General features: G+C 40.6%; 1 protein-coding gene across 1 annotated transcript in view; it reads left to right on the forward strand.

The window, feature by feature from the left end:
- Nucleotides 1–23,248, forward strand: part of dpy19l1l (dpy-19-like 1, like (H. sapiens)) — a 72,022-nt gene extending 48,774 nt beyond the window's left edge. The window contains exons 11-22 of the mRNA XM_034174344.1: nucleotides 1,357–1,443; nucleotides 2,031–2,090; nucleotides 2,781–2,861; nucleotides 8,480–8,581; nucleotides 11,735–11,806; nucleotides 13,324–13,403; nucleotides 13,613–13,637; nucleotides 15,632–15,751; nucleotides 16,462–16,636; nucleotides 18,281–18,380; nucleotides 19,129–19,254; nucleotides 22,074–23,248. Coding sequence (XP_034030235.1) covers nucleotides 1,357–1,443; nucleotides 2,031–2,090; nucleotides 2,781–2,861; nucleotides 8,480–8,581; nucleotides 11,735–11,806; nucleotides 13,324–13,403; nucleotides 13,613–13,637; nucleotides 15,632–15,751; nucleotides 16,462–16,636; nucleotides 18,281–18,380; nucleotides 19,129–19,254; nucleotides 22,074–22,245 — 1,200 coding nt within the window. The 3' untranslated portion in view covers nucleotides 22,246–23,248. The remainder of the gene's footprint in view (nucleotides 1–1,356; nucleotides 1,444–2,030; nucleotides 2,091–2,780; nucleotides 2,862–8,479; nucleotides 8,582–11,734; nucleotides 11,807–13,323; nucleotides 13,404–13,612; nucleotides 13,638–15,631; nucleotides 15,752–16,461; nucleotides 16,637–18,280; nucleotides 18,381–19,128; nucleotides 19,255–22,073) is intronic.
- The last annotated feature ends 1,127 nt before the right edge of the window (nucleotides 23,249–24,375 follow it).

The raw sequence follows: 24,375 nt of genomic DNA on the forward strand, positions 1-24,375 counted from the left end.
GGTGTTCCAGGCACGTCCCATTGGGAGGAGGCCCCGGGGAAGACCCAGGACACGCTGGAGGGACAACGTCTCTCAGCGGGCTTGGGAACGCCTTGGGGTTCCCCTGGAGGAACTGGGGGAGGTGTGTGTGGGCGGCTTTGCTTGAGCTGCTGCCCCCGCGACCCGACTCCGGATAAAGCATGTCCAGCTCTCCACAAGTTCTCTTATACTCACTCGACTGGTAAGCACTGAAAGCCGAGATAGGCATGTCCAAACTTGTCCTCTAACACTCCGAAACGGAGGTGTTCCTTTGTCTCGCTTCATCAGCGAATCGGTCGTGACGCGTGAAGCCTCCGCGCGGCTTTCCATGACAAAATCTCTTGTTAAAAGTGAAATCTGCCGGAAAATGGCTGATGTCCAGCTCTTGTGATAACCAGAGAAAGAGCACACGACGGTCTCGTATCCGCAGAGCCATCAGCTTAGAAATAATCCAGTGGTTTGTGCCGCGACGTTGCAGCTCGGAGCGCGGTGCACCGACCATCCTTAAAGGGGTCCTTAAAGCTGTAGTTAAAAGTCCTTATTCTCTGTGAAGCCCGTAAAATTTTCACCAAAAGCCAGATAACTTTTTCGAATGGTTTCCAGGTACCAGTTTCTAACAGCTTCTGAAAAAATTCTGATGGAAAAAAGTCCTTTTCATTCCGCCATTTCCAGACAATGAAAATCCGACGAGGGGGCGGGACCACTCCTTCCACAAGGCGTGCTCACAGGCGAATGACATCACCGACAGGCGTGGAAAAACTCACGCATGCGCACGAGGGTTCAAGCATGTCTGACGGAAAAACATATGAATGAAATCCATATAGTTTTTAAAAAAAATAAAAAGGACCGTTACTTTATGGACAGACCACGTATATATATATATACACACGAAGTCTGTTACTTTTCTAACAGACCTCGTATATCATTTTAAATTTTGTTTGAAGAAACATTTTTGGTCCATCGTATCAGTCTGCTTTTCAACTGTGGTCCATGAACAGGACATGTTTAAGTAGTTGCTCCAAAGTATGTGATTAGGTTAATTTTCAGGTCAAGACCATAATTATGTGAACATTTTCAAAGCTGTTAGTATTTGTTTCTGCCACAGCATGTTGGTGTTGAAATCATTTAGCAAGTATGAGCTGTAACTGAATGTTTAAGACTGCAGTCTTGTGTGGTTTAGTGCCAAGCAGAAATGTGAAGCATTTATTTGTACGTAGACTAGACTGACAAATCATGAGAATACATGGTGGACACACTGAAAGGTTATACGGGCTGCACTGCACAATACACAACACTGATACATTCTCTCATTCTCTCCTTTCTGTCTGCTTCCAACAGATCACACTCGCTGTCTGCTTCATCCTGATGTTTGGCAATTCCATGCTCCTCACTTCCTTCTATGCTTCTTCACTCATCTCCATCTGGGTAAGTTGGACATTAATCCAACATTCTTTCAGTATATTAATTGAATGTGACATTGACCAGATTGATTGGTCATTATGTTAAAAAGAAGATATATCAGTGCTTGCAACCTGGAAAGAGTGTCCAAAATCCAACTTGTTAAAAAAGCCTTGAGAAACCACATAGCTCACTTGATCTCAAAATATGACCAGTTCATTTAAGTATTAATATTTTTAAAAAATAAAGTGTTTCATCAACACTTTCAGAAATGTAAGACTCTTTCGCCTATTTAATGTCCAATGATAGCCAGTTAAGTGGGAGTTGTCAAACATGTGCAACATCTGTACAGTAACTTGAGTGAGCTATTTCTAATTTTTACTGAAATCATCCCACTTGTCCAAACAGCAATAGGTCTTGCAATAAGGCATATTTGTCATGGTGGATTCTGAAAAAGTAATGTAATAGCCAGTGGTTTTCCTGGATCACTTGCTGTCTGAGGTAAAACTCCTCAACTGCTTTTGACGTGTTGAATGATAGTGATTTGTCTTGAATTACTATGACTATGTTTTTCACTTGATTTTGATTTTGGTTTTTCCTCTCCCTTCTCCCAGGCAATTGTTGCATTCAGGGATCGGTTTGTAACCGTCTTCAAATCTGGCATCGTCACCTGGGTATGATGAATTGTCCACATTAACAACTGTTATTTCATGTTAACTATATAAATCCAGTATTGCCTCGGTACCAGTAATGTTAAACAAAAATGTGAATAACCACCATAAAAGGACTTTGCAGACATGAGTTGTATAGCCTACCAGTCAAATGTTTGGATGCCCTGTCCCATTGGTACTGTAATTATTGAGGAATTATTTTTGCTGTGTTATTTCAAACTTGTCCTATCAAAGGAGCATTGCAGTAATACATAGTGTCAAATGAAGCACTTATCGAAGAGCGCTTCCTACAGTATGCAGCATATTATTGTGTCAAAGCTTAATAAATAAAAATCTCTGGACACAGACAGTTTTTGAATCCTATGAGGCTATTGATAGCTATGATGCTAGCACCTTTGCTGAGCATGCTGCTAAAGATTGGACATATAACACAGCACATCTTACACTATGGTTACATATGACATTTATTTGCATGTTTGGTCCACTGTGTAAAAGCAAACTGAGCCAAGCTGCATTGTAACATTTTAGCAGAACCAGGCAAAGATCTTAGAAGTTTGAAAATATGTTTATTTGTTAAAGTAGTTGAATATAATAATATCTTTGTAATGTCCCATTCTCTTAGTGCAGTAGTTCCCACCAAAAAGGCAAAAACTGTATTTTTTTAAGCCTACAATTTATCTCTCTACTTCTCAGGTCATGCTGGGTTTAGCTTGGATTGTCTCCACAGTTCTGCTCAAATTTCTGCTTTCCACTGTTCTTGGCACCTCTGATGATGTAAGTAACTGTAAATTGTCAGTCTTTCAAATCGGTATGCAACCCCATTTTTCCTGCTTGTAACATATCAACCTTGATGGTAAAATGTTAACTTGACACCTAATATATCCTGCCTACTGACAGGTCCCATTGTAACAACATAATCAATGTTATTCACTTCAACTGTCAGTGCTCACAATGTTATGGGTAATGGGTGGGGGTGTGTGTGATGGGTTTCATGACACTAGAATAAGCGAAGTGTGCAACGCATCTGCGCATGTGTGGGTCAAACGGGGGCAAAAATGCCAACTACCAAAGTCACACCTCTCCCATTGAATTTCGTATACAGTAGCATTAGCGGACTGTGAAAGTTAAGGCTTACGCGGATTGTTTCAAAGGCTTTAAGCCTTAAGCGACGCATACAATAATGACAGGGGTGCATTGTGCTGTTTTGAAATGCTCAAACAGAATTTATAGGCTTGAAAGTTGGCTGAAAATACACGATTGCAAAGCTCCGCCAAGTCCACACAAAGACGGAAAGAAGAAGAAATGTGGTTGTAAATCTCCGTTCATTCTACACAATTTCGCCACAGAAAAGAAAGATTCAGATGGATGGATTTCCGTGGATTTGACAGTCCCGGGGGTCGATTTTGTGAAACGTCCAAATCCGTTGAGAAAATTTTAGGGGGGGGGTAAGAGTGCAAAAAAAAAATTTAATGCCAGGAGTACCTTTAGGGGCTTTCACAGTGGCGTATTCGTAGAGCTGCTCATTGCAGCGTTGTGTTTCATTTAAATACGGCCGAAATACACGCGTACTCAGCCTTTAACAGTGTTCGTTCATACTTGCAGCTGCGTGTGTTCGCGTTCTAATGTGTGCACACAGTCGCGTGTGCCATGCTGCACAAGTTTCAGTGCTATTTTCTGCCTCTGGAAGTGCGCTCTGCTGCATGGTGTGGTGCAGCTCAAAAACAGTCATTTAACATTATTATTATTTTTTTTTTTTTTTATGCAGCGAGTGCACGTTTATTTTAGAGTCACACCTCTTTTCAGCTTTGATCAGACTGATCGATCAGGGCATTTGATGAGCACACCGACATGCAGCGAGTGCGCGTTTATTATAAAGAGTCACAGCACTTTTCAGCTTTGATCAGACTGATTGATCAGGGCATTTGATAAGCGCACCGACATGTAGTGAGTGCGCGTTTATTTTAAAGAGTTGCAGCTCTGATTAGACACACACAGAGAGGGAGGGAGGAAGAGCGTGCGCGCATGAGAGAGCGGTTTTATTTTATTATAAGGAGTCTGATAGAGGAGAGAGAGCGGGTTTATTTTATTTTATGTAGTCTGATAGAATACGCCACTGTGACAGGCCCTTTTGTTTAATAAAATTGTCGTCTATTCAGAACACTGAGTGGTCTTTGTTTGTTATCGCCGACGCAGCAAGTTCGATCAGTCCGTCAGTCAGCCGAACGCGGAAGTAACGCTGTGCTGACAGTGACCAGTATGAAGTAGGTGCACAATGAGCATGTAGTGTAAGGGAGGTAACTGTGTATTCTTTCACCTTCCAATATTCGGTAGTTTTCCCTCCAACAAATCATAAAAACCGAGATGGTATCGAAGCGCTGTCGAAGCTATTACTTACGCACGTTTTCATTGGTTATTACAAAGCTTATGACCAATCAGCGCAAAGGTTATATATGCGTTTCTCCCGCCCTTTCTTCGGTGTTGCACACACACATACACACAGTCAGTGATTATGTAAACAGACATTTTGACGTTATTGTAGTGTGCTAGAACATTGTAATTATATATACATGTATGTGTGTGTATATTATATACATGTATACACGTGATGACAGTGTTATAGGTGGAGATCACATCGACTAAATATAAACCTTATATGATCTGACAGTTCAATGGACATAGAACATTGGATTATACATGTACATGTATTTGAGGATATACATGTACATGTATGTTTGTTGACAAGTGTGCCATGCTGAAAGTGGAGAATGCTGAAAATCAAGTAAGTCTAGTTATGACAAAATATTTTGGTCACAAAAATACACATGTACAGTAGATGGTCTTAGTAAGGGTTTACAGTTTGATTTATAGATATGAACACCTGGCATTTATAGTAGTTTTAAATATCATTTTAGTGCAATTTACATGTTTTAAAACAGCAAAAAATGATTTGGCTTCAGACCCCCTGGCCAGGGCTCTGCCCTGGACCCGCCGGGGCATGCGGCCCCTGGACCCTGTCTTATTTTCCTCTGAAAATCGAATTTGCCAATCTCATCCCTGAATTAGCTAGTTAATTAGTTAGTCTCCAACTATCAACAAGGATTGGTCATTTTCGACAGCAGCTCTCTCTTCCTCCTTTGTCAGCACTATCGGTAGTTTCTGTAACAATGCAGCACACGCAAGCACAGCCAGCTCTTCTTTCCATTTCTGTCCACTGCAGTACGTAGTCCTTGTTGTAACAGGCAATCCGCGGAGCTTACAAAAAAGGCTTTAAATCGTCAACTTTCCAGTGGTTGAAATGATCCAAATCACAGCACTCCTTGCTGCTTTCCGCCGTCATAGCTTGTGGGTTGGTAGTCGAAAAATTTAGCCTACCCATAATGCACCGCGCAGCCCGAGATGTGCACTTCGCTTATTAAAGGTGATGCTTCTTGATGATAGAATTCAAACTCAGTACTAATAACAAGGACAATACTTGATAGTGCCATTTTCAACACCAGTGGGAGAAAAATTACAAAAAGTTCAAAGTTTTTTTTTTTATAAAGTTTAGAACATTAAAAACAATAACATCAATTAAACACCATTTTTCAGTTGTCTGGCATAGTGAAAACAAAATTGCAGTCATGTAAATAATGTAAGGTGTATGACATTTTGTGTTGCATATTTTATATAAACTTGTCAGAATTACCACCAGCATTCTTTTCTAAGTGCACGTTTTAAAATATGTTCAGAAATATATACAAAGTTAGTGAGCTGCAAAAACAAAAAATGTTTTTATAATGAAATAAAAATATATATTGTATGCTGGACAATTGTTGGCATCCTTTGAATTTATATCATCAAAGGATGCCATTAACTGTCCAGCCCATCTTATCTGTATTTTTTTATTTCATGTTATTTCATGTTGTTTCTGTTCTAAATATTTATGACACAAATTTGGTTTGTTTGCATTTATTGCTGAACATACCGTATATTAAAATGTGTACTTAAAATAGGGGTGCCAGTAATTCTGACCACAACTGTAGGCAGTGCAAAAGGAAAAGAAAAGGATAATTTGGGAGGCGGGGGTGGGGGGGAACTTCTCTGCAGTTGTTTAAAAATCTTATCTGTTCCTTGTAAGACAACAAAGTTTTACTTTTATTGTTTTCCAAGTTCACTAATGAACAACAATGAACACATCATTAGCATGACCCTGTCAGTGGAGTTGGAGGTCATGTCTGCCCAGAGGTGTAAAACTAATAAACCAGCTGATTGTAATTAGTTCAGCTCTTCAGGCAGGTTGACAAGCTATTTATTGAGATCAGCTGTTTTAGGTGCACAGGTAGAAGCAACACATGGGAGGGTTTTTACTTTCTGAAGCCTGCATTTACACCTCTTTGTCCGCCACAACAGTCTGTGACTTTTTTCCTTTGGGAACATTTCATTTTTACTACCAGTGGTTTTCTCTGACTCTGTCCAGTCAAAGGAAGCACTGGTTCTCCACTTCGAAGAAAAGGGCATGCTCTATTTCATTCCTCCTAACCGCCAGATGGCAGTGTTTAGCACCTGGATTATTCCACGCCTGCATGTGCAGAGGTTGAGTCTTTTACCAACAAAGTCACGTTAGTGGGCGTAACCTGGGCGACAGCCAACAGTATATGAGACCGTGTCACCCAGCATTCATTCCTTTTTTCATCTCTCACAGGAGAACAGAAGGTCGAAATTATTTCGCATCACTTATGTTGTTGGAGCCTTGCAACCTTCTTAAGCCCTTGTCCCACCGAATAATGAAGGGTGAATAATGAGCCACATAGCATGTTTTTTTTTTGGTACGAGTCCAGTTATTCAACAATTATGGGAGAAGTGGCTCTGACGGCCTTTTAGAGGCAGAATATTTGGCAAATGAAGCTCATGTCTGAGCGTGGCACTAATTTCAAGAAGCTCAACAACTGCCCCACGATGTTTAGTAACAACAGCATGGGGCAGCTTGTGTACAAGGTACTACGAGGACAAACAAGGATTTTAGAGGCATGTTTGTAGTGAGGACAAGGCTGTTAAAAGCCCATTACCTGAAGGATGCTTATTTTCACATGCCAGTGTCAGTTCACCACATGCAGTTCCTCCGGTTTGCCTTCGAAGGACAGGCGTACCAGTTCAAAGTCCTCCTTTTCAAACTTTCCCTTGCTCCCCGTGCGTTTACTGGGTGGGTGGCAGCAGCACTCTCTCATTTGCGGGTTTGTGGGATACGCATTCTTCCGTATCGAGGCAATTGGCTTGTGTGTGCTCCAAGCCAGGAGCATCCACTCAACAACACTTTGACTCTGCTGTGTACGCTGGAATTCTGATGGGTCAGAAGTTACTCTATGATATAACCCTTCCTGTTTATCAAAGAGAGGTTTGGCTTTTTATGGTAACAAGCCTGTTACCTTGACTGCCTTTGCTCCACAATCTGGTGCAGACACTAATCTGTTTGCCCCACAGTCTAGTGCATTGACTAATTGTAGTCTTCTGTGTCCTGTTTGTGCACTTAGACGTTACATTGAATTGACTGATGAGCTCTGCAGAACAGATGCTCTGTTTGTCTGCTATGCAGGGCACAGGAAGGGCTGCGCCTTGTCCAAGCAAAGACTGTCGCAGGGTATTGTTGACACTATATTGCAAGGTTACAGAAATGGCGGCCGTCAACCTCTACCAGTGAGATGTCATTCAACCTGGGGCATATCCACTTCCTGGGCTGCCCTGGGAGGTGTTCCACTGACCGACATCTGTGCTGCAGCAATGTGGGCTTCCTCCTGTACTTTAGCCTGCTTCTACAGAGTTAATGTGCTCCTCACCCTGTGACGAAGGCTGTATTATCGGCCTCTTTGAACTGCAACTGAGGTGCAGTAAGTGCAGATTCCTCATGACCTTATTGGTATGAGGTCATCCAGGTGGTGGTCAGGAGGAATGAAATAGAACAAGAGTTACATATGTAACTATGGTTGTAGGCACTAGATTCCAAAATGAATGAATGCAAGATGACATGGTCTCATATACTGTTGACTGACGTCACCCAGGTCACGCCCACTAATGTAACTTTGTTTGTATGACGCTTGACCTCTGTGTATGCACACGTGGAATAGTCCAGGTGCTAAGTAACACCGTCTGTTGGTCATCCAGAATTCATAGAACCGTACTTACATACATAACTCTCATTGTGTGTTGGTGGGGGGAGATGCTGTGTGCCTGCAGCAGTAGTGGTGCAGAGAAGCAATGTGTTGAGGGGAAGCAGTTGGTATCGATTTCATGTCAATGACTATCAATTTTTTTTTTTTTTTTTGACATCCCTAATATATGAAGCCATTTACCCACCTTTCATCCAAGTGCTTGAAGTCCAGTCTTAATGATTTTCATTGTTATTTTGACTTTTTTCCCAGGCTCACATCAGTGGCTTGATCAAATCTAAGTTTACCAGTTACAAGGATTTCCACACTCTAATGTACACATGTGCTGCAGAGTTTGACTTCATGGAGTTAGAGGTATGTTTCACCTTTAGGTTTTTAACTTGAAATGCTATTTTGACCAAACTCAGGCTGTACATCAGAGGTGGCATTTGTCATGCTTAAGAGGAGCCACAAAATGGTAATAACTGCAGAGTGATGATCACCTGAACTCAGCCACATGGGGTGTGCAGCCAGTACACTCTGAGTGCTGGTCCCAAGCTCTGATAAATGAGTATGGTTGCATCAGGAATGGCATCTGGCATAAAACAAGCCACCCTATCCATGCAGAGTACAAATTGAATTTCCATACTGGCTCGGTCGAGGCCCGGGTTAACAACGGCCACCACTGGTGTTGTTGCCCAACAGGGTGTCAGCAGAAATTGGGCTACTGTTGGGCGAAGAAGAATAATAAGGTGAGAAGATGCCTGAGGAGTGTGCTGGTTCCTATTTTTACAAACAAGGGTGATGTGCAGAGCTGCAGTAACGACAGAGCCAGGCTGCAGGTGCAATGTGGCTGGACACAAATGCAGGACTCCAGAACACGGATGTTGGGACAATAAGAGGCTTTATCTTAAGACGTAGCAGGGATTCGTTACACAGTATGGCAGGCAGCAAGGCAGAGGTACAAACAATTGAGAGGCTGAGGTGTGGTCTAGGTGAGCAGAGGTCAAAACACAGCATGACAAAGTACAAGTGCTGAGACTAAGACAAAATCCAAAAATACAAAGCGAGGTCAAACATACCGAGTGGCAACAGGACAAGAAACAAAGGCTGGAACGTGGATAACAAGATCACAACGAACTGGCACTGGAGTGAGGGAAATGAGGAGCTTAAATAACAGGTGATGTAATCAGTGTAACAAGAGGCAGGTGTAAGAGAAGGTTCTGGAAGGAGGTGTGGTCTGGTGAAGCAAAGAAGAGTGAAGAGAGTCAAGAGGCTTGAGTGAGTGAAAAACAAAGTGGTGCAAAGCAAAAGGAGTAAGTGACAGAAAACCACTGGTGAAAATATAATGTGCCCAAAGACCAACAAAAGGACATGTGTCCAAGATAAAAGGGGAAAACTAGGAAACCGAGTGACAAACCTAGAGAGAGAACAAGAACAATAATATTCTATAACCAAAACTAGAACAGGACTGAGCATGACTGAAGATACATGCATGAACAAACTCAATAAAATAGAAAAGGCTAACAAAAACTAAAGCAGAACTGAACATGGCTGAAGCATTAAAGTAGCAGCAAAATGATGATAATAAAATAGTAAATCAAACTAAAGGTTGAACAGGAAATAAATGATAACCAGAAAACCATTAATGCAATAAATAACAAAAGATAAACCCTAACAGAAAACAGGACCACTGATAACAGGAACATAACCAGAACCAAGCTAAGATTTAAATGACTAAATTACAATCGTGTGAAAAATAAAACAAAAATCAGAGGTGACCTGGATGGGGAAAAACCCAGACATAAACCCTGGGCTAGGCATAATTTTAATAATCCACAGCATGAAGTTATGGGAAAGAGTAGTGGAAGCTAGGCTTAGAAAACAGGTGAAGATCTGTGAGCAGCAATATGGTTTCATGCTGAAGAAGACCACTGCAGGTACAATGTTTGCTCTGAGAATACTGATGGAGAAGTATAGAGAAGGCCAGAATGAGTTACATTGTGTGTTTGTGGATTTAGAGAAATCTTATGACAGGGTGCAAAGAGAAGAGATGTGCTATTGTATGAGGAAGTCTGGAGTGGCAGAGAAGTATGTGAGAGTAGTGCAGGACATGTACAAGTATAGTGTGACAGCAGTGAGATGACAGACTCTACCAGATTAGGAATAGCAGACTCATTCAAGGTGGAGGTGGGATTACACCAAGGATCAGCTCCTTTCTTGTTCACGATGGTGATGGACAGGTTAACAAATGAGATCAGACAGTAGTATCCATGGACTATGATGTTTGCAGATGACATTGTGATTTATAATGAAAGTAAAGACTAGGTTGAGTGTAGCCTGGAGAGGTGGAGATATGCTCTGGAGAGAAGGGGAATGAAAGTCAGTAGGAGCAAGTCTGAGTACATGTGTGTGAATGAGAAAGAGTCCAGTGCAATAGTGCAGTTTCAAGGAGTAGAAGTGGTGAAAGTAGATGAGTTTAAATATTTGGGGTCATCTGTCCAAAGGAATTGAGAGTGTGGTAGAGAGGTGAAGAAGAGAGTGCAGGCAGGGTGGGGTGGGTGGAGAAAGGTGGCAGGAGTGATTTGTGATTGAAGAATACCTGCAAGAGTGAAGGGGAAAACTTACAAGAGTAGTGAGACCAGCTATGTTGTACAGCTTGGAGACGGTGGCACTAACAAAAAGACAGGAGGCAGAGCTGAAGGTGGCAGAGCTGAAGATGTTGCGATTCTCTTTGAGAGTGACAAGAATGGACAGAATTAGGAATGAACATATCAGAGGGACAGCTCAGGTGGGACAGTTTGGAGACAAAGTCAGACAGTTGAGATTGAGATGGTTTGGACATATGCAGAGGAGGGACCCAGGGTATATAGGGAGAAGGATGATGAGGATGGAGCCACCAGTCAGAAGGATAAGAGGAAGGCTAAAGAGGATGTTTATGGATGTGCTGAGGGAGGACATGCAGGTTGTTGGTGTGACAGAGGAATTTACAGAGGACAGTGAGATGGAAACTATTGACCTGCTGTGGCGACCCCTAATGGGAGCAGCCGAAAGAAGAATGTGACTGAGCACCTGCACTGACATAGACTCTACACACACTGTGTGTCTTAGGCTGTGATCGGTATCTCAGTGTTGTGTAATCATTTCAAAACTTCATGTTGATGTATGTAACTGTATGTAGCACTTTGGAAGGACTTGTTTTTTTTTATTTAGCTGTGATAATTAGATTTTTTTTTTAATTTGAAGGATCATTCTAAAATGTAATCTCTGAGGCAGAAAGAAATGCTGCAGAAGTCTAATCTAATATTTGCTTGTGTAAAATGCATGCTGGTTAGTAGCAGGGTGTGTGGCAATGCCTCACAGCAGAGCTCTGACTGAGGGCTAGACAGCCTAATCAACAGAACCCATTTTGGAGCTCTTTGCAAGATACTGCCCTTGTTCTGTGATGAATTTTGTACATGTGAATGTGGTTTCATGCAGGCTGCAGAGTGTTTGTTCTTAGCTGTCCTCTCTGCACCTCTTTTTCAGACGCCTGTACGATATCTAAAAACATTGCTGCTGCCCATCAATATGCTGGTGGTTGCTGTCATTGCTTGGAGGGCAAGTCTTCACTTTGGCTTTTCACAAAAATGAAAAAATGTACTTTGTGTTGAAATGTAGTTATTATGTAGTACCTTTATTTCTGTTGTTTGTCAAAAAATTACTGCTAATATCATCGCCGATAAAGTAATTTTAGTAGGATTCTATGGAAAATATAGTGAGTTTTCTGTACGGTTGTCACAATACCAAAAATTTTGTAATGTATACCAATACAATGAAATTCTCAATACCACTGAGAGTTTACATTAGAGGTTTTGGCTACTAAGTCCTGGGACACACTAGGTATTGAAAATGTGAGTCCCGAGGCCCAGCATGGAGTCCCAGCACCCCAAGGCAGCAAAGCCGTCTTGCATGAGAGCTGAATTCAATCCATAGAGCTGCTAATTTCAGGGGCTACTCAAGTGTGCAGCAGTGTGCTAAGAAAAGTTGTGAATGATGCCATGAAAGCAAAGTCTGTCTAAGATTATATACAGTGCATCAGGAAAGTATTCACAGAGCTTCACTTTGTTGTTTGGGTTAATAGGGTTCTAAAAAGGAATAGTTTGTGCCATCTGTCATGCTTAGTTATCATATTACAGGGTAACATACGTCACAAGTCATAGAATCCAATGGACGTTTACCTTGTTTGACCTGTAGTGTGGAGACCAAACATTCAACACAGTCAAAACAATTCTATTTTTTCCTGAAATTGGAGAAACTTTAACTTTTTACCCCTGTCCAAACTGAAACTGACTTGTGTCACTATTTATTGCTGTTTTTACTCTATATCCCCGAGAAAATGCAGTCATAGAGAGTCCATACTATACCTTTTTAGAATTGTTATGAGACAAATAATGTGGTATAGTTTTTAACATGATTTAAGCATTTTTACATTTAGACCTCTGTGTAATTGACGTGGCTACAACTGCCACCCTGGGTGGCTGTAATACATTTCTGTGTAGGCCATGGTACACTGAGGCTGGATTCTAAGTGCTGTTTTGTCACCTTAAGTGGCACCGATTAGGTCAAAATTGATGACTGGCTCATGAAATAATTTCATTATTTTGTTATATTTTATGTCATTTGTTATATACTTGTCATAAATGATGTTAAAAACAAATTTATATTGGATGGATATAGCATTTGCTGCTGTGTTCTAAAATTTACATACAGTGGCTTTAAGCTGAACAGCAGAGAGCAGTGTTTGACTTTAACACCGTAAGACACTGTAAATGTAAACTCATTACCCCCCCCCCCCCCCCCCCCCCCCCGAAAAAAACTCCTGTTGTAATGGTGAAATAAAATGTTCAGCAGTCATACTGTATATCTATATTAATAGCTGCATTTCTTTAAGTGTTTTCTCTGAAAAATTGTTTATTCTGAAAATGTATCAATATAAGAAGACACTTGTCTGCACACAGGTGGAGTATTAGCAAGCTTTTCATATGCAGTGTGCTATTTGTTGTAAATTGTTTTAACATATTAAAAATAGCCTTTTTATAATTCGTCTCAGCTGTCTGTATTGTTTGATTGTATAGACTGTCCAGGATATTCTCAGATTCCTGAGAAATGGAAGGAAGGCATCTGGCAGGACTGAGGTCATTGATGAAGCTGTAGGGTGAGGGCCCCAAACCCTGTTAGTGGTAGCTAATTTCACTGTAATCCCTGTTTGTTTGTTTGTTTGTTTTTTCATACAACTGTTATGTTAACATACCTGTACAATATATCATCACATAAATTGAGAATATTTAATCATCTTTATGTCAACATTCTGTCAACCTATTGTGAATGCTGCATGAACAATTTTTTTTGTTCCTTGTTTTACAGACCCAACGTTGTGGAGAAAGGAGAGGTAAGCAGAAATAAATCTTCATTCCTTATGTTGCAAAAACATGAGCAAGTATTGGTGTGTTGGTACTGTTGTATGACCTTTAAGGTTTTACAGCATTATAGAATTTTTCTGACTTTGCTTTATGTACTAAGATTTATCAGGGCCAGCAGTGTCTATAAAGTCTGCTTAGTAACTTTGTCCCTAAATGGATTTCATTCCCTTTCTCATTACAAGGAAATGAGAAGTCGTTTCCCTGGTGCTATGCAATCTTCCGCTGCTACTTTTTTTTTAAGCTTTTGCCAATTCCTCTCCTGGACAAAAAAAAAATGCTGAAATTATACTCCAGTAGCCATGGTATGTGGAAGTTTGCAAAAAAACACAAATTGCTTTTAATCCTCCTACTTGAGTTACTGAGACGACACAGAGTTACAATTTCCAACAGTGCAATTTATGCTAAAAACATCTTAAAGTAGAGTTTGGATAACTAAGGAAAATCATTAATTGACTACTTTTATACAATTAGCCATCAACCAATCTTGACTACAAATTAATACAGTCAAATTAAACAGTGAAATGCCCAATTGACTTAAAATTAAAAAATACAACTATAGAACTACAAGTGCAAAACACAACAATAACATACCCTGAAACTAAAGCTGAAACTGTCAACTTGGTTGAAATATTCCTTGTCTTATTTCAAATGTATTCTAGTGGCCACAGAACCAAAAATGTAAAACGCTGCATTTCTGTGTAAATATAACATGTTTCTCATATATTATGTAAAGCTAGCGACAAATGAACACTTCTAAAACTGAAAACGCTATTTTTGTAACCTGATAACACCTCTGGAGTGATTTACAAGCCATCTTGCGGGCGTCAACGTACACGTGCATCACACATGGCAGGATCCGCTCCCAAAACACTGTATTTCTGTGTAAATATAACGTTTCCCATATATTATGTAAAAGCTAGTGACAAATGAACACTTCTAAAACTGAAAACGCTATTTTTGTAACCTGATAACACCTCTAGAGTGATTTACAAAACATCTCGTAGGTGGCAGCGTGCACGCGCATCACACATGGTCAAAGGTTCCGGTCTTTTTAAACGCTCATATATGCGCACATGCACACCCTCCTGCAGCTGCCGTTTAAAGGTAAACAAAACATTGTTTATGATTGATTGATTGAGTTTATTCTGCGACATCAGTGTAAACATACAGAGTTGAATATATCAATGATACAGGGGTAACACGATAAAGCATAAACAGTTATTTCCATTGTGGTCCCTGTGGAATGATCACATGACAAAATAGAGGGACTTGATTGGACATTTACAAATTGTAAATAAGACAATAGGATCTTTATAATTCATGTTATAAATGTTTTATTAATTTGGTAACACTTTACTTGAAGGTATCATCATAATAGTAACATAACACTGTCATAAGTGTTACATGACACAGTCATGAACATGTCATAAACATTATGTTAATGTCATAAATGTTTATGACTGCTGTCATTAAGTGTCATTCGGTTTTTGTAATGACAACTTGATATTTTTTGCGTTGTCTTTAATATGACAACTTGATATTAATCAAAGCGACATAACCAGAAGTTGTCTTTGGCCTTTTTGGTCTTCAGTTGTATGTCAACTTGTCATTACAAAAACCAAATGACACTTAATGACAGCAGTCATTCACATTTATGACATTGACATAATGATTATGACACATTCATGACTGTGTCATGTAACAGTTATGACGGTGTCATGCCACTGTTATGACGATACCTTCACGTAAAGTGTTACCATTCATTTTAAATCTATATAATTTACACTGGGATACCACTTAAACAACTGGGTATTTCAGCATTGCATTATATAAATACATAAAAACACCAAGATGAAATTGATAGGGTCAGGATTCTTCCTAATCTAACTGAACAGTTTTACCTTGCCATACAGCCATTATATCCTCTACAACTCGCTTGTCATCTGACTCTGTCTCTCCACAGCTGGTGTACCATAGTCTGCAGCTGATGGCTTTTGCGGTCCTGGCCATCCTCATCATGCGTCTGAAGCTCTTCCTCACACCGCACATGTGCATCATGGCATCGCTGATCTGCTCTAAACAGGTTTTCTCTAGAAAACAGATCAAATCTTGACTCGAGTTTCCCATGTACTTTTTGGCAAAGTAGCTGAAATTTCGTATCTTTTTAAGAAATTACTTCACTGTATCACTTTACCATGAAGCTGCATAACCAGTAATGGAGCAAACAAAATGTGCAAGATGCACAGTTTCTCCAGTCACAGCCGCAGAAGCCTAAGCTCATTCAACGTTTTGTAGGTCTCTTGATAGCTTCCCTTGCTAGTCTCTTTGCAAGATCACGCACTTTTTGAGAACTGCCTACTCCAGACAGCTTTGCCTTACAGCACCGTAGCATATTTGTTAATGACTGATGTAAAAGAAGTCCAAGGAATGTTCAGTGATGTGGAAATGTTCACGAATCCATCTCCAATTTAACTATAGAAAACTGGCTGAAAAACTGATGATTTGTATTCGTAATAATCCTTAAATGTACTTTGTCCGATTACTTCTGAAAATAAATGGAATGAGTATAATAATGGCTATAATTCCTAAATGGCTGATTGCCATATTTTTGTGTTATCCACTTAATAAAATCAGTAAGTCTACACTAAAACCCACATCTTGGTTGTTTCATTATAAACAAAATTACAAAAAATAAGAATAATAATAATAATTGGTTGACTGTGACTGCCACATTCACCTTGCATCAGCTTACATTGTTGTCCACAATTTTCTCCTTCCCTCTTTCTGTGTCAGTTGTTTTGCTGGTTCAAGGAGAAGTTTAAGCTCCAGGTGGCAGTATTCGCTATCATGGCTGCCATGGCCATACAGGGAATAACCAACTTGCAGACCCAGTGGGCGATCATTGGAGAGTTCAGCAACCTACCCCAGGAGGAGCTGCTGGACTGGATCCAGGACAATACCCGCCCTGGTGAGTCACATCATCTACCTGTAACTGCACATAGTAGTGGTCTATGATTAGTCTGAATGACAGCAATTTCTCATGTTACTGAAGTAATAATTTCACTCCACTTTATTTCATTTCATAGTACACTTTCTACACATAACATGATGATTTTTTTTTATTTGTTAGTGCAAATTTTTGTAGACACAAAACTATTAGGACAATCCAAAAGTGGGTCACTCAGAATACACTCTTCAGTAATGGCATGAAACACCCCATCTTGCAGTGTTATTAAAAAGAAAAAAAAGACAACAAAATCTGTTGATATCCCACTGAAATGCAACATATTTATAATGTCCCCCCTGTCCCCACTCTTGTTTTACCACCCCAATTCCAATGAAGTTGGGACGTTGTGTAAAATGTAAATTAAAAACAGTATACAATGATTTTCAAATCCTCTTCAGCCTATATTCAGTTGAATACACCACAAAGACAAGATATTTAATGTTCAGACTGATACATTTTATTGTTTTTGTGCAAATATTTTCTCATTTTGAAATGGATACCTGCAGCACGTTTCAAAAATCGGAAATCCCGGACTGTTGAACAACTGAAGTCATACATCAGGCAGGAATGGGAAAGAATTCTACTGACAAAGCTTCAACAGTTAGTGTAGTGTCCTCAGTTCCCAAATGCTTATTGAGTGTTGTTAGAAGGAAAGGTGATGTAACACAGTGGTAAACATACCACTGTCCCAGCTTTTTTGAAAGGTGTTGCAGGCATCCATTTCAAAATGAGCAAATATTTGCACAAAACAATCAAGTTTATCAGTTTGAACATTAAATATCTTGTCTTTGTGGCGTATTCAATTGAATATAGGTTGAAGAGGATTTACAAATCGTATTCTGTTTGGGCAGCACGGTGGCTTAGTGGTTAACACTGTTGCCTCACAGCGAGAAGGTCATGGGTTCAATTCCCGTGGCCTTTCTGTGTGGAGTTTGCATGTTCTCCCCGTGTTTGCGTGGGTTTCCTCCGGGTGCTCCGGTTTCCTCCCACATCCAAAGACATGTGGGTTAGGTGGATTGGAATCTTTGAAATTGTCCTTAGGTGTGCGTGTGGGTGTGTCTGTGTTTGTTTGTCTATTTGTGGCCCTGCGACAGACTGGCGTCCTGTCCTGGGTGTACCCCGTCTCACGCCCTATGACTGCTGGGTTAGGCTCCAGCCCCCCGCGACCCTTAATTGGACTAAGCGGTAGAAGATGGATGGATGGATGTATTCTGTTTTTATTTACATTTTACACAATGTCCCACTTCATTGGAATTAGGGTTGTAATAGTTTGTGACCAGGCCCCGGAAAAAAGTCACTAAATGGCTTATTTTGCAGTGTTACGGAAAGGATTTAAAATCTTTGTGTCTCCACCATATCTCGTTTTTCTTTCTTTGCTCCAAAATGTAGTATTTATTATAAGCCTGACCTCTTGGTGAGAGCTAATGTTGAGAAAATTGGTTGTCATAGCAATTACCAGTTTTACATTCATTTTAAAGTTTTAAACCTCTGGGGTTGAGAGATATTTTCTGGATTTTTCCATACTTTTAGCATTTCCCCTTTTAAATTATCCTTCTTTTTTTTTCTTTTTTTTTGTATAATTTGCATTGCTGGGTGTTCATACAGATGCAGTGTTTGCTGGGGCCATGCCCACCATGGCCAGTGTGAAACTATCTGCAGGTCGTCCTATTGTTAACCATCCACACTATGAAGATGCTGGTCTGAGGTCAGTAAGTTCACAGTGGCACATACATCAGTACAGTATCAAGAATGAATCAGTATAGGGCACAGCAGTCTCATTTGAGGGCGGGCGTTAAAGGGGTAAAATTTGATGCATATGATGTAATTTCTTTACTTCTGGGGGGAAAACCACAGCATTTTCAATGGGTTTTTGGGCAAATTACACGCAAACAAAGTGAAAATGCAAAGAAAAGGTGAGGATGCGGTGGATAGTGGACATGTGTTGCAATCTGTTTATAACCTGGAGCACAAACGTGTCAAGGTGGTTTTGCAGGGAAGAGAACGTAGCTACTCTGGTTAGCTGTGTAGGCTAACACTTACCAACACAACGTCTCCCATCTGCCTCATCTTCTCTTCTCCACTGAGAACCAGAAAAAATACTTTTCGTGACTGCTTCAGTGATTGCAGCCGAAAAGAAAACAGTACACCATTTTCCCGTGTGAAGTTATGCTGTGTATATATTGCACAATGCGACCAGAGATCCCCATAAGTGATTAAATCCCGCAATATCACGCAGGGTTCATACGAGACTGCAATGCCTTATTTGAATACCTGTTTCAAAAGCTGATCAGGACTGTTGCCTGGTCATCACACTGCATATATATGCACTGTTACAAATATGTTTGATGGGGATATGTGTTTGGGCATTTGCCTTGATTGTGACAAAAATTGCCATCTGTTTTGTTTGCCTGTTTGTTGTAACAGTTCTGTGAAAATCTGTTGCTGCCTTGCAGAGAGAGAACTAAGCTGGTCTACTCCATGTACAGCCGCATGTCTGGAGAAACAGTCAAGAGGAACCTGATGAAGCTTCGAGTGGACTACTTCATTCTTGAGGATTCCTGGTGCACGAGAAGAACAAGGTTTTATAGCTTTCTTTGGCATATTTTCATGGCATTACAAGGCCTCCATATGCTTGTGATCCAGATTAGAGGTCTTCCCTAGTCAAAGTGTTCAGCACCAGCTGTGCTCACACTTCCAGTGACCCACAGTGGCTTTTGAATTGGGTTCCAATGTGTCAACAACCTCAAATCAAATCAAAAAATCAATTTTATTTATATAGCACCAAATCACAACAAACAGTTGCCCCAAGGCGCTTTATATTGTAAGGCAAAGCCATACAGTAATTACGGAAAAACCCCAACGGTCAAAACGACCCCCTGTGAGCAAGCACTTGGCGACAGTGGGAAGGAAAAACTCCCTTTTAACAGGAAGAAACCTCCAGCAGAACCAGGCTCAGGGAGGGGCAGTCTTCTGCTGGGACTGGTTGGGGCTGAGGGAGAGAACCAGCCTCAGTGATGGCCACAGAAAAGTGAGCTGAAGCTGCCTGTGCAGGAGTTGATCGTACAGACCTGTCCAACAACTCAGCAGTCAACTGTTTCATGGAAGCGGCATCTTTCAGAAGATATTTGGTCTGGGCCACACAGAGTTCTTTATGAAGTATGTAGCTGTTGGTGGTGGCAGTGTCCAGAAAAATGATAAAACAGAGTTTTGTCCCACCTGCATAGATTTGTGTTGTGCGGAATGGTATTGGATAAGTGAGGCAGGGTACACTCGGAATGGGACACCTGTCTGTGGCAAGTCCACATATAGACAAACAAACCATTTCACACCCACACACACACACCTACAGACTATTTAAAGTTTCTAATTCACCTAACATGCATGTCTTTAGATGGGGGAGGAAGTCAGAGCACCTGCACAAACACGGGGAGAACATGCAAACTCCGCACAGAAAAGCCACAGGTGGGAATTGATCCCATGACCTTCTTGCTGTGGGGCAACAGTGCTAACCACTAAGCCACCATGCTGCTCTATTAGTATTGTTGTTGTTGTTAGTATGATTATTTTAATTTTAAGCAGTAGCAGCATAAAAATACAATTTTAAGAGAAAGAGAAGGTTAAGTGTAATAGTGTTTCTGTTTCTCTTCAGGAAACCGTAATTTGTTTTTATAAACCGTACATTTGTTGCTTAGCTTGGAGATAACAGATCTGAAGTGTATCTGAGGAGTATCACTGTCATTGTGAGGGAGTGTTAGCTTAGACATTGTGGCCATGTGGCACATGTCCCTGTGCATGATCCAGTCAAGCTCTCCATTGCTTGAGTTTTAAGAACCCCAGTAGCTGGAATAGGCCAAGGCCCACGCTTCACCTGGCTGCAGCAGACAGATGGTTATTTTAGAGATGTAGGGATGGTCCATTTGCCTGCCGAGGTGCTTGCCAACCAGGAACCAAGGTGGTTCCATGGTGTCATGCATGCAGCGAAGTGCAGCATCAGCACAGGCTCTCAGACTTGAGTTGCGTCTGACGTTCTCTGAACTACAACCATACGACTACAGCAAAACATATGTCATCATTGTCAGGGAAGCCTTCAGCCAATCAGGGAAAGGATATGTCGTGACGGGGGAGGGGGTGTCATTCTCAGAAAAGCAACTCTGGAGTGTAACTGCAGGCATCTCGGTCCTGCGAGGTTTTACATTCATGTAACATGGTGATGTCGTGCAGCGCAAGAGAAAGACGGACTGCACTTCTTGTGTGTTTTGCCCACAATACACCACGTTTAGTCATCACCTTGCTGTGATGCACCCAGTCTCTATGGCTGTATCCCAAATCAGCAGCTGTATGCTTCCAGGGCTTCAAATGTGCAGAAACATAATCAACACGTTAAAGTCACCAGCAACTTTTGTCTTCCATCTCACAACTCTCTCACACTGACTGCCCTCAGAAGAGACAGTATAGCGTCTGTTACAGGACCATGTCACAACCTCCCAAGATTCCTCGGGTCCACCACTCTCACTCCTGTCAACTGACACCATCACTATGCTCCTCCATGTCCAAAACAAACACGGTACATAAAAACGCTTATTACTTCCAATGTGTCTTTCTTCTTTTGACCAGCCATTCAGCCATTCTGGTAACAGATGATTTGTTACCAGATGATTTGTTCTCTGATTGGGTGCATTCAGCTTCATGCAGCGCCGCAAGGCACTGTGTGACAGTGAAGCATTGTGGACCCAACACACCATGTTGGTTAGAACTTCAGTCCGACTTTCTCCAGTGCCACACGACGTCACCATGTCACATGACCTTAAAGCATTGTGAGAGCAAGCTGCCTGCAGTCAGACACAGCAGTTGCTTTTCACTGGCTATGGAAAGATTTAAATAATGCCCATGTAGCTCATATTTTTCATTTCTTTTGCCCTCCTGACATTTTATTTGATTTGCTAAGGAGAAAGCAAACATTGTGAGATTAGCTGTCAGGTCGCAGAAGCAATGTGAAGTTGAATGTGTCCAGTTTGATGGCTACATTTTTAGACTCCACCCCTGCTGGTGACCACAAATCCAGTGAGTCAAGCAGACACGCAGGCGAACACAAATGTTCTTATTGGCTGTGAGAGACATATCATCTCGTGAGAACATCAGTTCGAGGGCTAGGAAGTTTTAGTTTCAGGAAAACTTTGAGTGACATTCCTGTGACTTTCTTTTGTTGAGATATTCATAGAAACATAGCAAAAAATGAATTTGAATGTACTGGCATGTCCATGGACTCTACAGGGTTAAAGGCTGTAGTCAGTGGACGGTCTGTATGTGCACTGGCACAGATGTTGCTTCTTTTTAAACTGCAGGAAAATGAGTTTGCAGTCTAAATTAATATTGTTTTCTTCTCTCTCTTCTAATCCAGGCCAGGATGCAGTATGCCAGAGATTTGGGATGTTGAAGATCCCCAGAATGTTGGTAAAATTCCTCTCTGCACACAAATGTCCAGGAACTCACGGCCCCATTTTATTACAGTCTTTTCCAATGATGTATACAAAGTGCTCAAAGTGCCAAAAGTTGCAAAAGATCTCAGATAGCTGGATTCAGGCTGATTCAGCAGCACTGTTGTTTTGTTTTTTTCTTTCAAATTGCCTACAACTCTCAGCGTGTTTGCTTTTGGTCAGCATCTCTGTCAAGAGAAGGCACTGCTGTTGCTGCTGGTTACTTTCCAAAACCCCCGCTTTCTTTGTGGTGCTTTGGGTCATTGCAGAGTGGACACAAAATAACCAGGCTGGACACAACAAAATCATTTCAGTCCTTACAGGTGTGGCACTCAAGCATATTTTTTCCCTGCTTGTTTGTCATTGAGCCATCATTTATCAAAGCTCCAGCTGTGCCACAGTTGATGCTGTATTGGAGGTCAAACATCGTCTGTGTTTGGTTTGTCACAGTGACTTCTAATTTTAGAAAATGGTTGAAACATAATGTTTGTAACATGATATAGACGATGTTCTTTGACTTGTTTGAGAATTTAGATTTTGTTGAGCAGGACCAATCAATGATGTCCCAATACTGTGAAGCAATACTTGTCGCAAACTTGACAGAATCGAGCTTTTATTGTTGTACACAGTGTTGATCTTTGAAAAAACTTTTGAAGTAGTACAGTATTTTTATAATGTATTTGTGATATACTTTGTGTGCGTGCGTGTTTGTGAGACCTTCTTATTCAGTGCATTTAAACTAGGGGTTTTTTGTTTGTTTTGTTTTTGTTTTGTTTTTTTTAACCCAGAACCAAACAGTGTGAAGATCTATGAGAATATTGCATATTTTGGGCTTTAAAAATAGTTTTGTTTTTTTAATAATTTAAATTAACAAGATCAAAAGTGCTCATAGAGTCCTGCGCACCTTACACTCATTTCAAAATATCACTGACTAGGGCTCTCCATTGATATCCACCAAGCCTGGTACTAAATATTTGTCAGCCTAAAGGTTTGGGGTGCAAACGACAACTAGTTCAAAAGTGCTCAGAGAATACGATATCACATCCACATTTCAAAGTATCAGGCAAGGAGAGAAAATGTTACATCGGCTTTCATGCAAACAAGCTCACTAACAACAACCAAAAAAATGTGAATTAAATTCCAGAACATTTGCCATTTTTCAATATATTAATATTTGATGGACTTTTGACCTTGACCTCTGACCTTAATAATTGGCCTATCTGACCTAAAATCATATTAGATCTTCCCATCTATAGACCCACCATACCAGGTTTTCTCATCTTGCTAATACTGATACATAGTTATATAGAGACCAAAACCAAAGGCGATCAAAATATGTGTCTCTGGTGCAGGGACTCAATACCTGGTCCACTACGTAGGACCCCAACTTCCAAACTATAGCCTTTAAAGGGATGTCTTGGGCCGATAATCACAAATAAACATTCAGCATTTTTACTGCATTTACAGCATTGACACTGAACAGAGATATCAATGCAACATTTAACTATTTTCAAAAGTTTCCAAGAGGAGTCCAGGAATACCCACAGAACACTATGGAGGAATACAGAAGTTCCAAGTGGACATCAAACTGTTCACAAAGAAAAAAAATGAAGCTTTAAAATACTGTCCTTTTATTTGAGGTTTTGATGTGCAAGCATACTTACAATAAGTGTAATATTAGCTATTATAAACACAGGTTGCTGTAAATACAATACGCATTACAAAAAAATGCCACTTGAAATCAACATTCTAGCAGTTCATTTTAGACCAAATATATTTCACCAAACTCCACTGTCCCTTGCTGCTCTGATTTCACTCAGTATGACAACACATATGGGTTTAACCCATTTATGCCCAGATTTTTTTTTTTGTAAGTGCCAAAAGTTGCATTAGTACCTTTGAGATTTTTTATTGTGAGTAGAAAATGACAGTGATACACTTCTGCAACGATTGTTGCCAGTGGGGCAAAACGGGTTAATGCAAAAATGACAGTTGTCTGCATGAAGTGAATAAGAATTACTGGTACTATAAAAATAGATTTTGTATTTGTAGACCAGTGGTTCTCCCTAGGGACTGCCTAACCTACACATTGTCCATCTCTCCCTTATATGCAACAAGCTGATGAGCTCATTGAAGCATGGCAGAGCAGGGAGAGATGGAAAATGTATAGGTTAGGTGGGCCTTGAGGACAACTTTCAGAACCACTGTTGTCAACTGATGACAAAA

The sequence above is a fragment of the Thalassophryne amazonica genome, chromosome 7 (assembly GCF_902500255.1).
Source record: "Thalassophryne amazonica chromosome 7, fThaAma1.1, whole genome shotgun sequence".
Lineage (NCBI taxonomy): Eukaryota > Metazoa > Chordata > Actinopteri > Batrachoidiformes > Batrachoididae > Thalassophryne > Thalassophryne amazonica.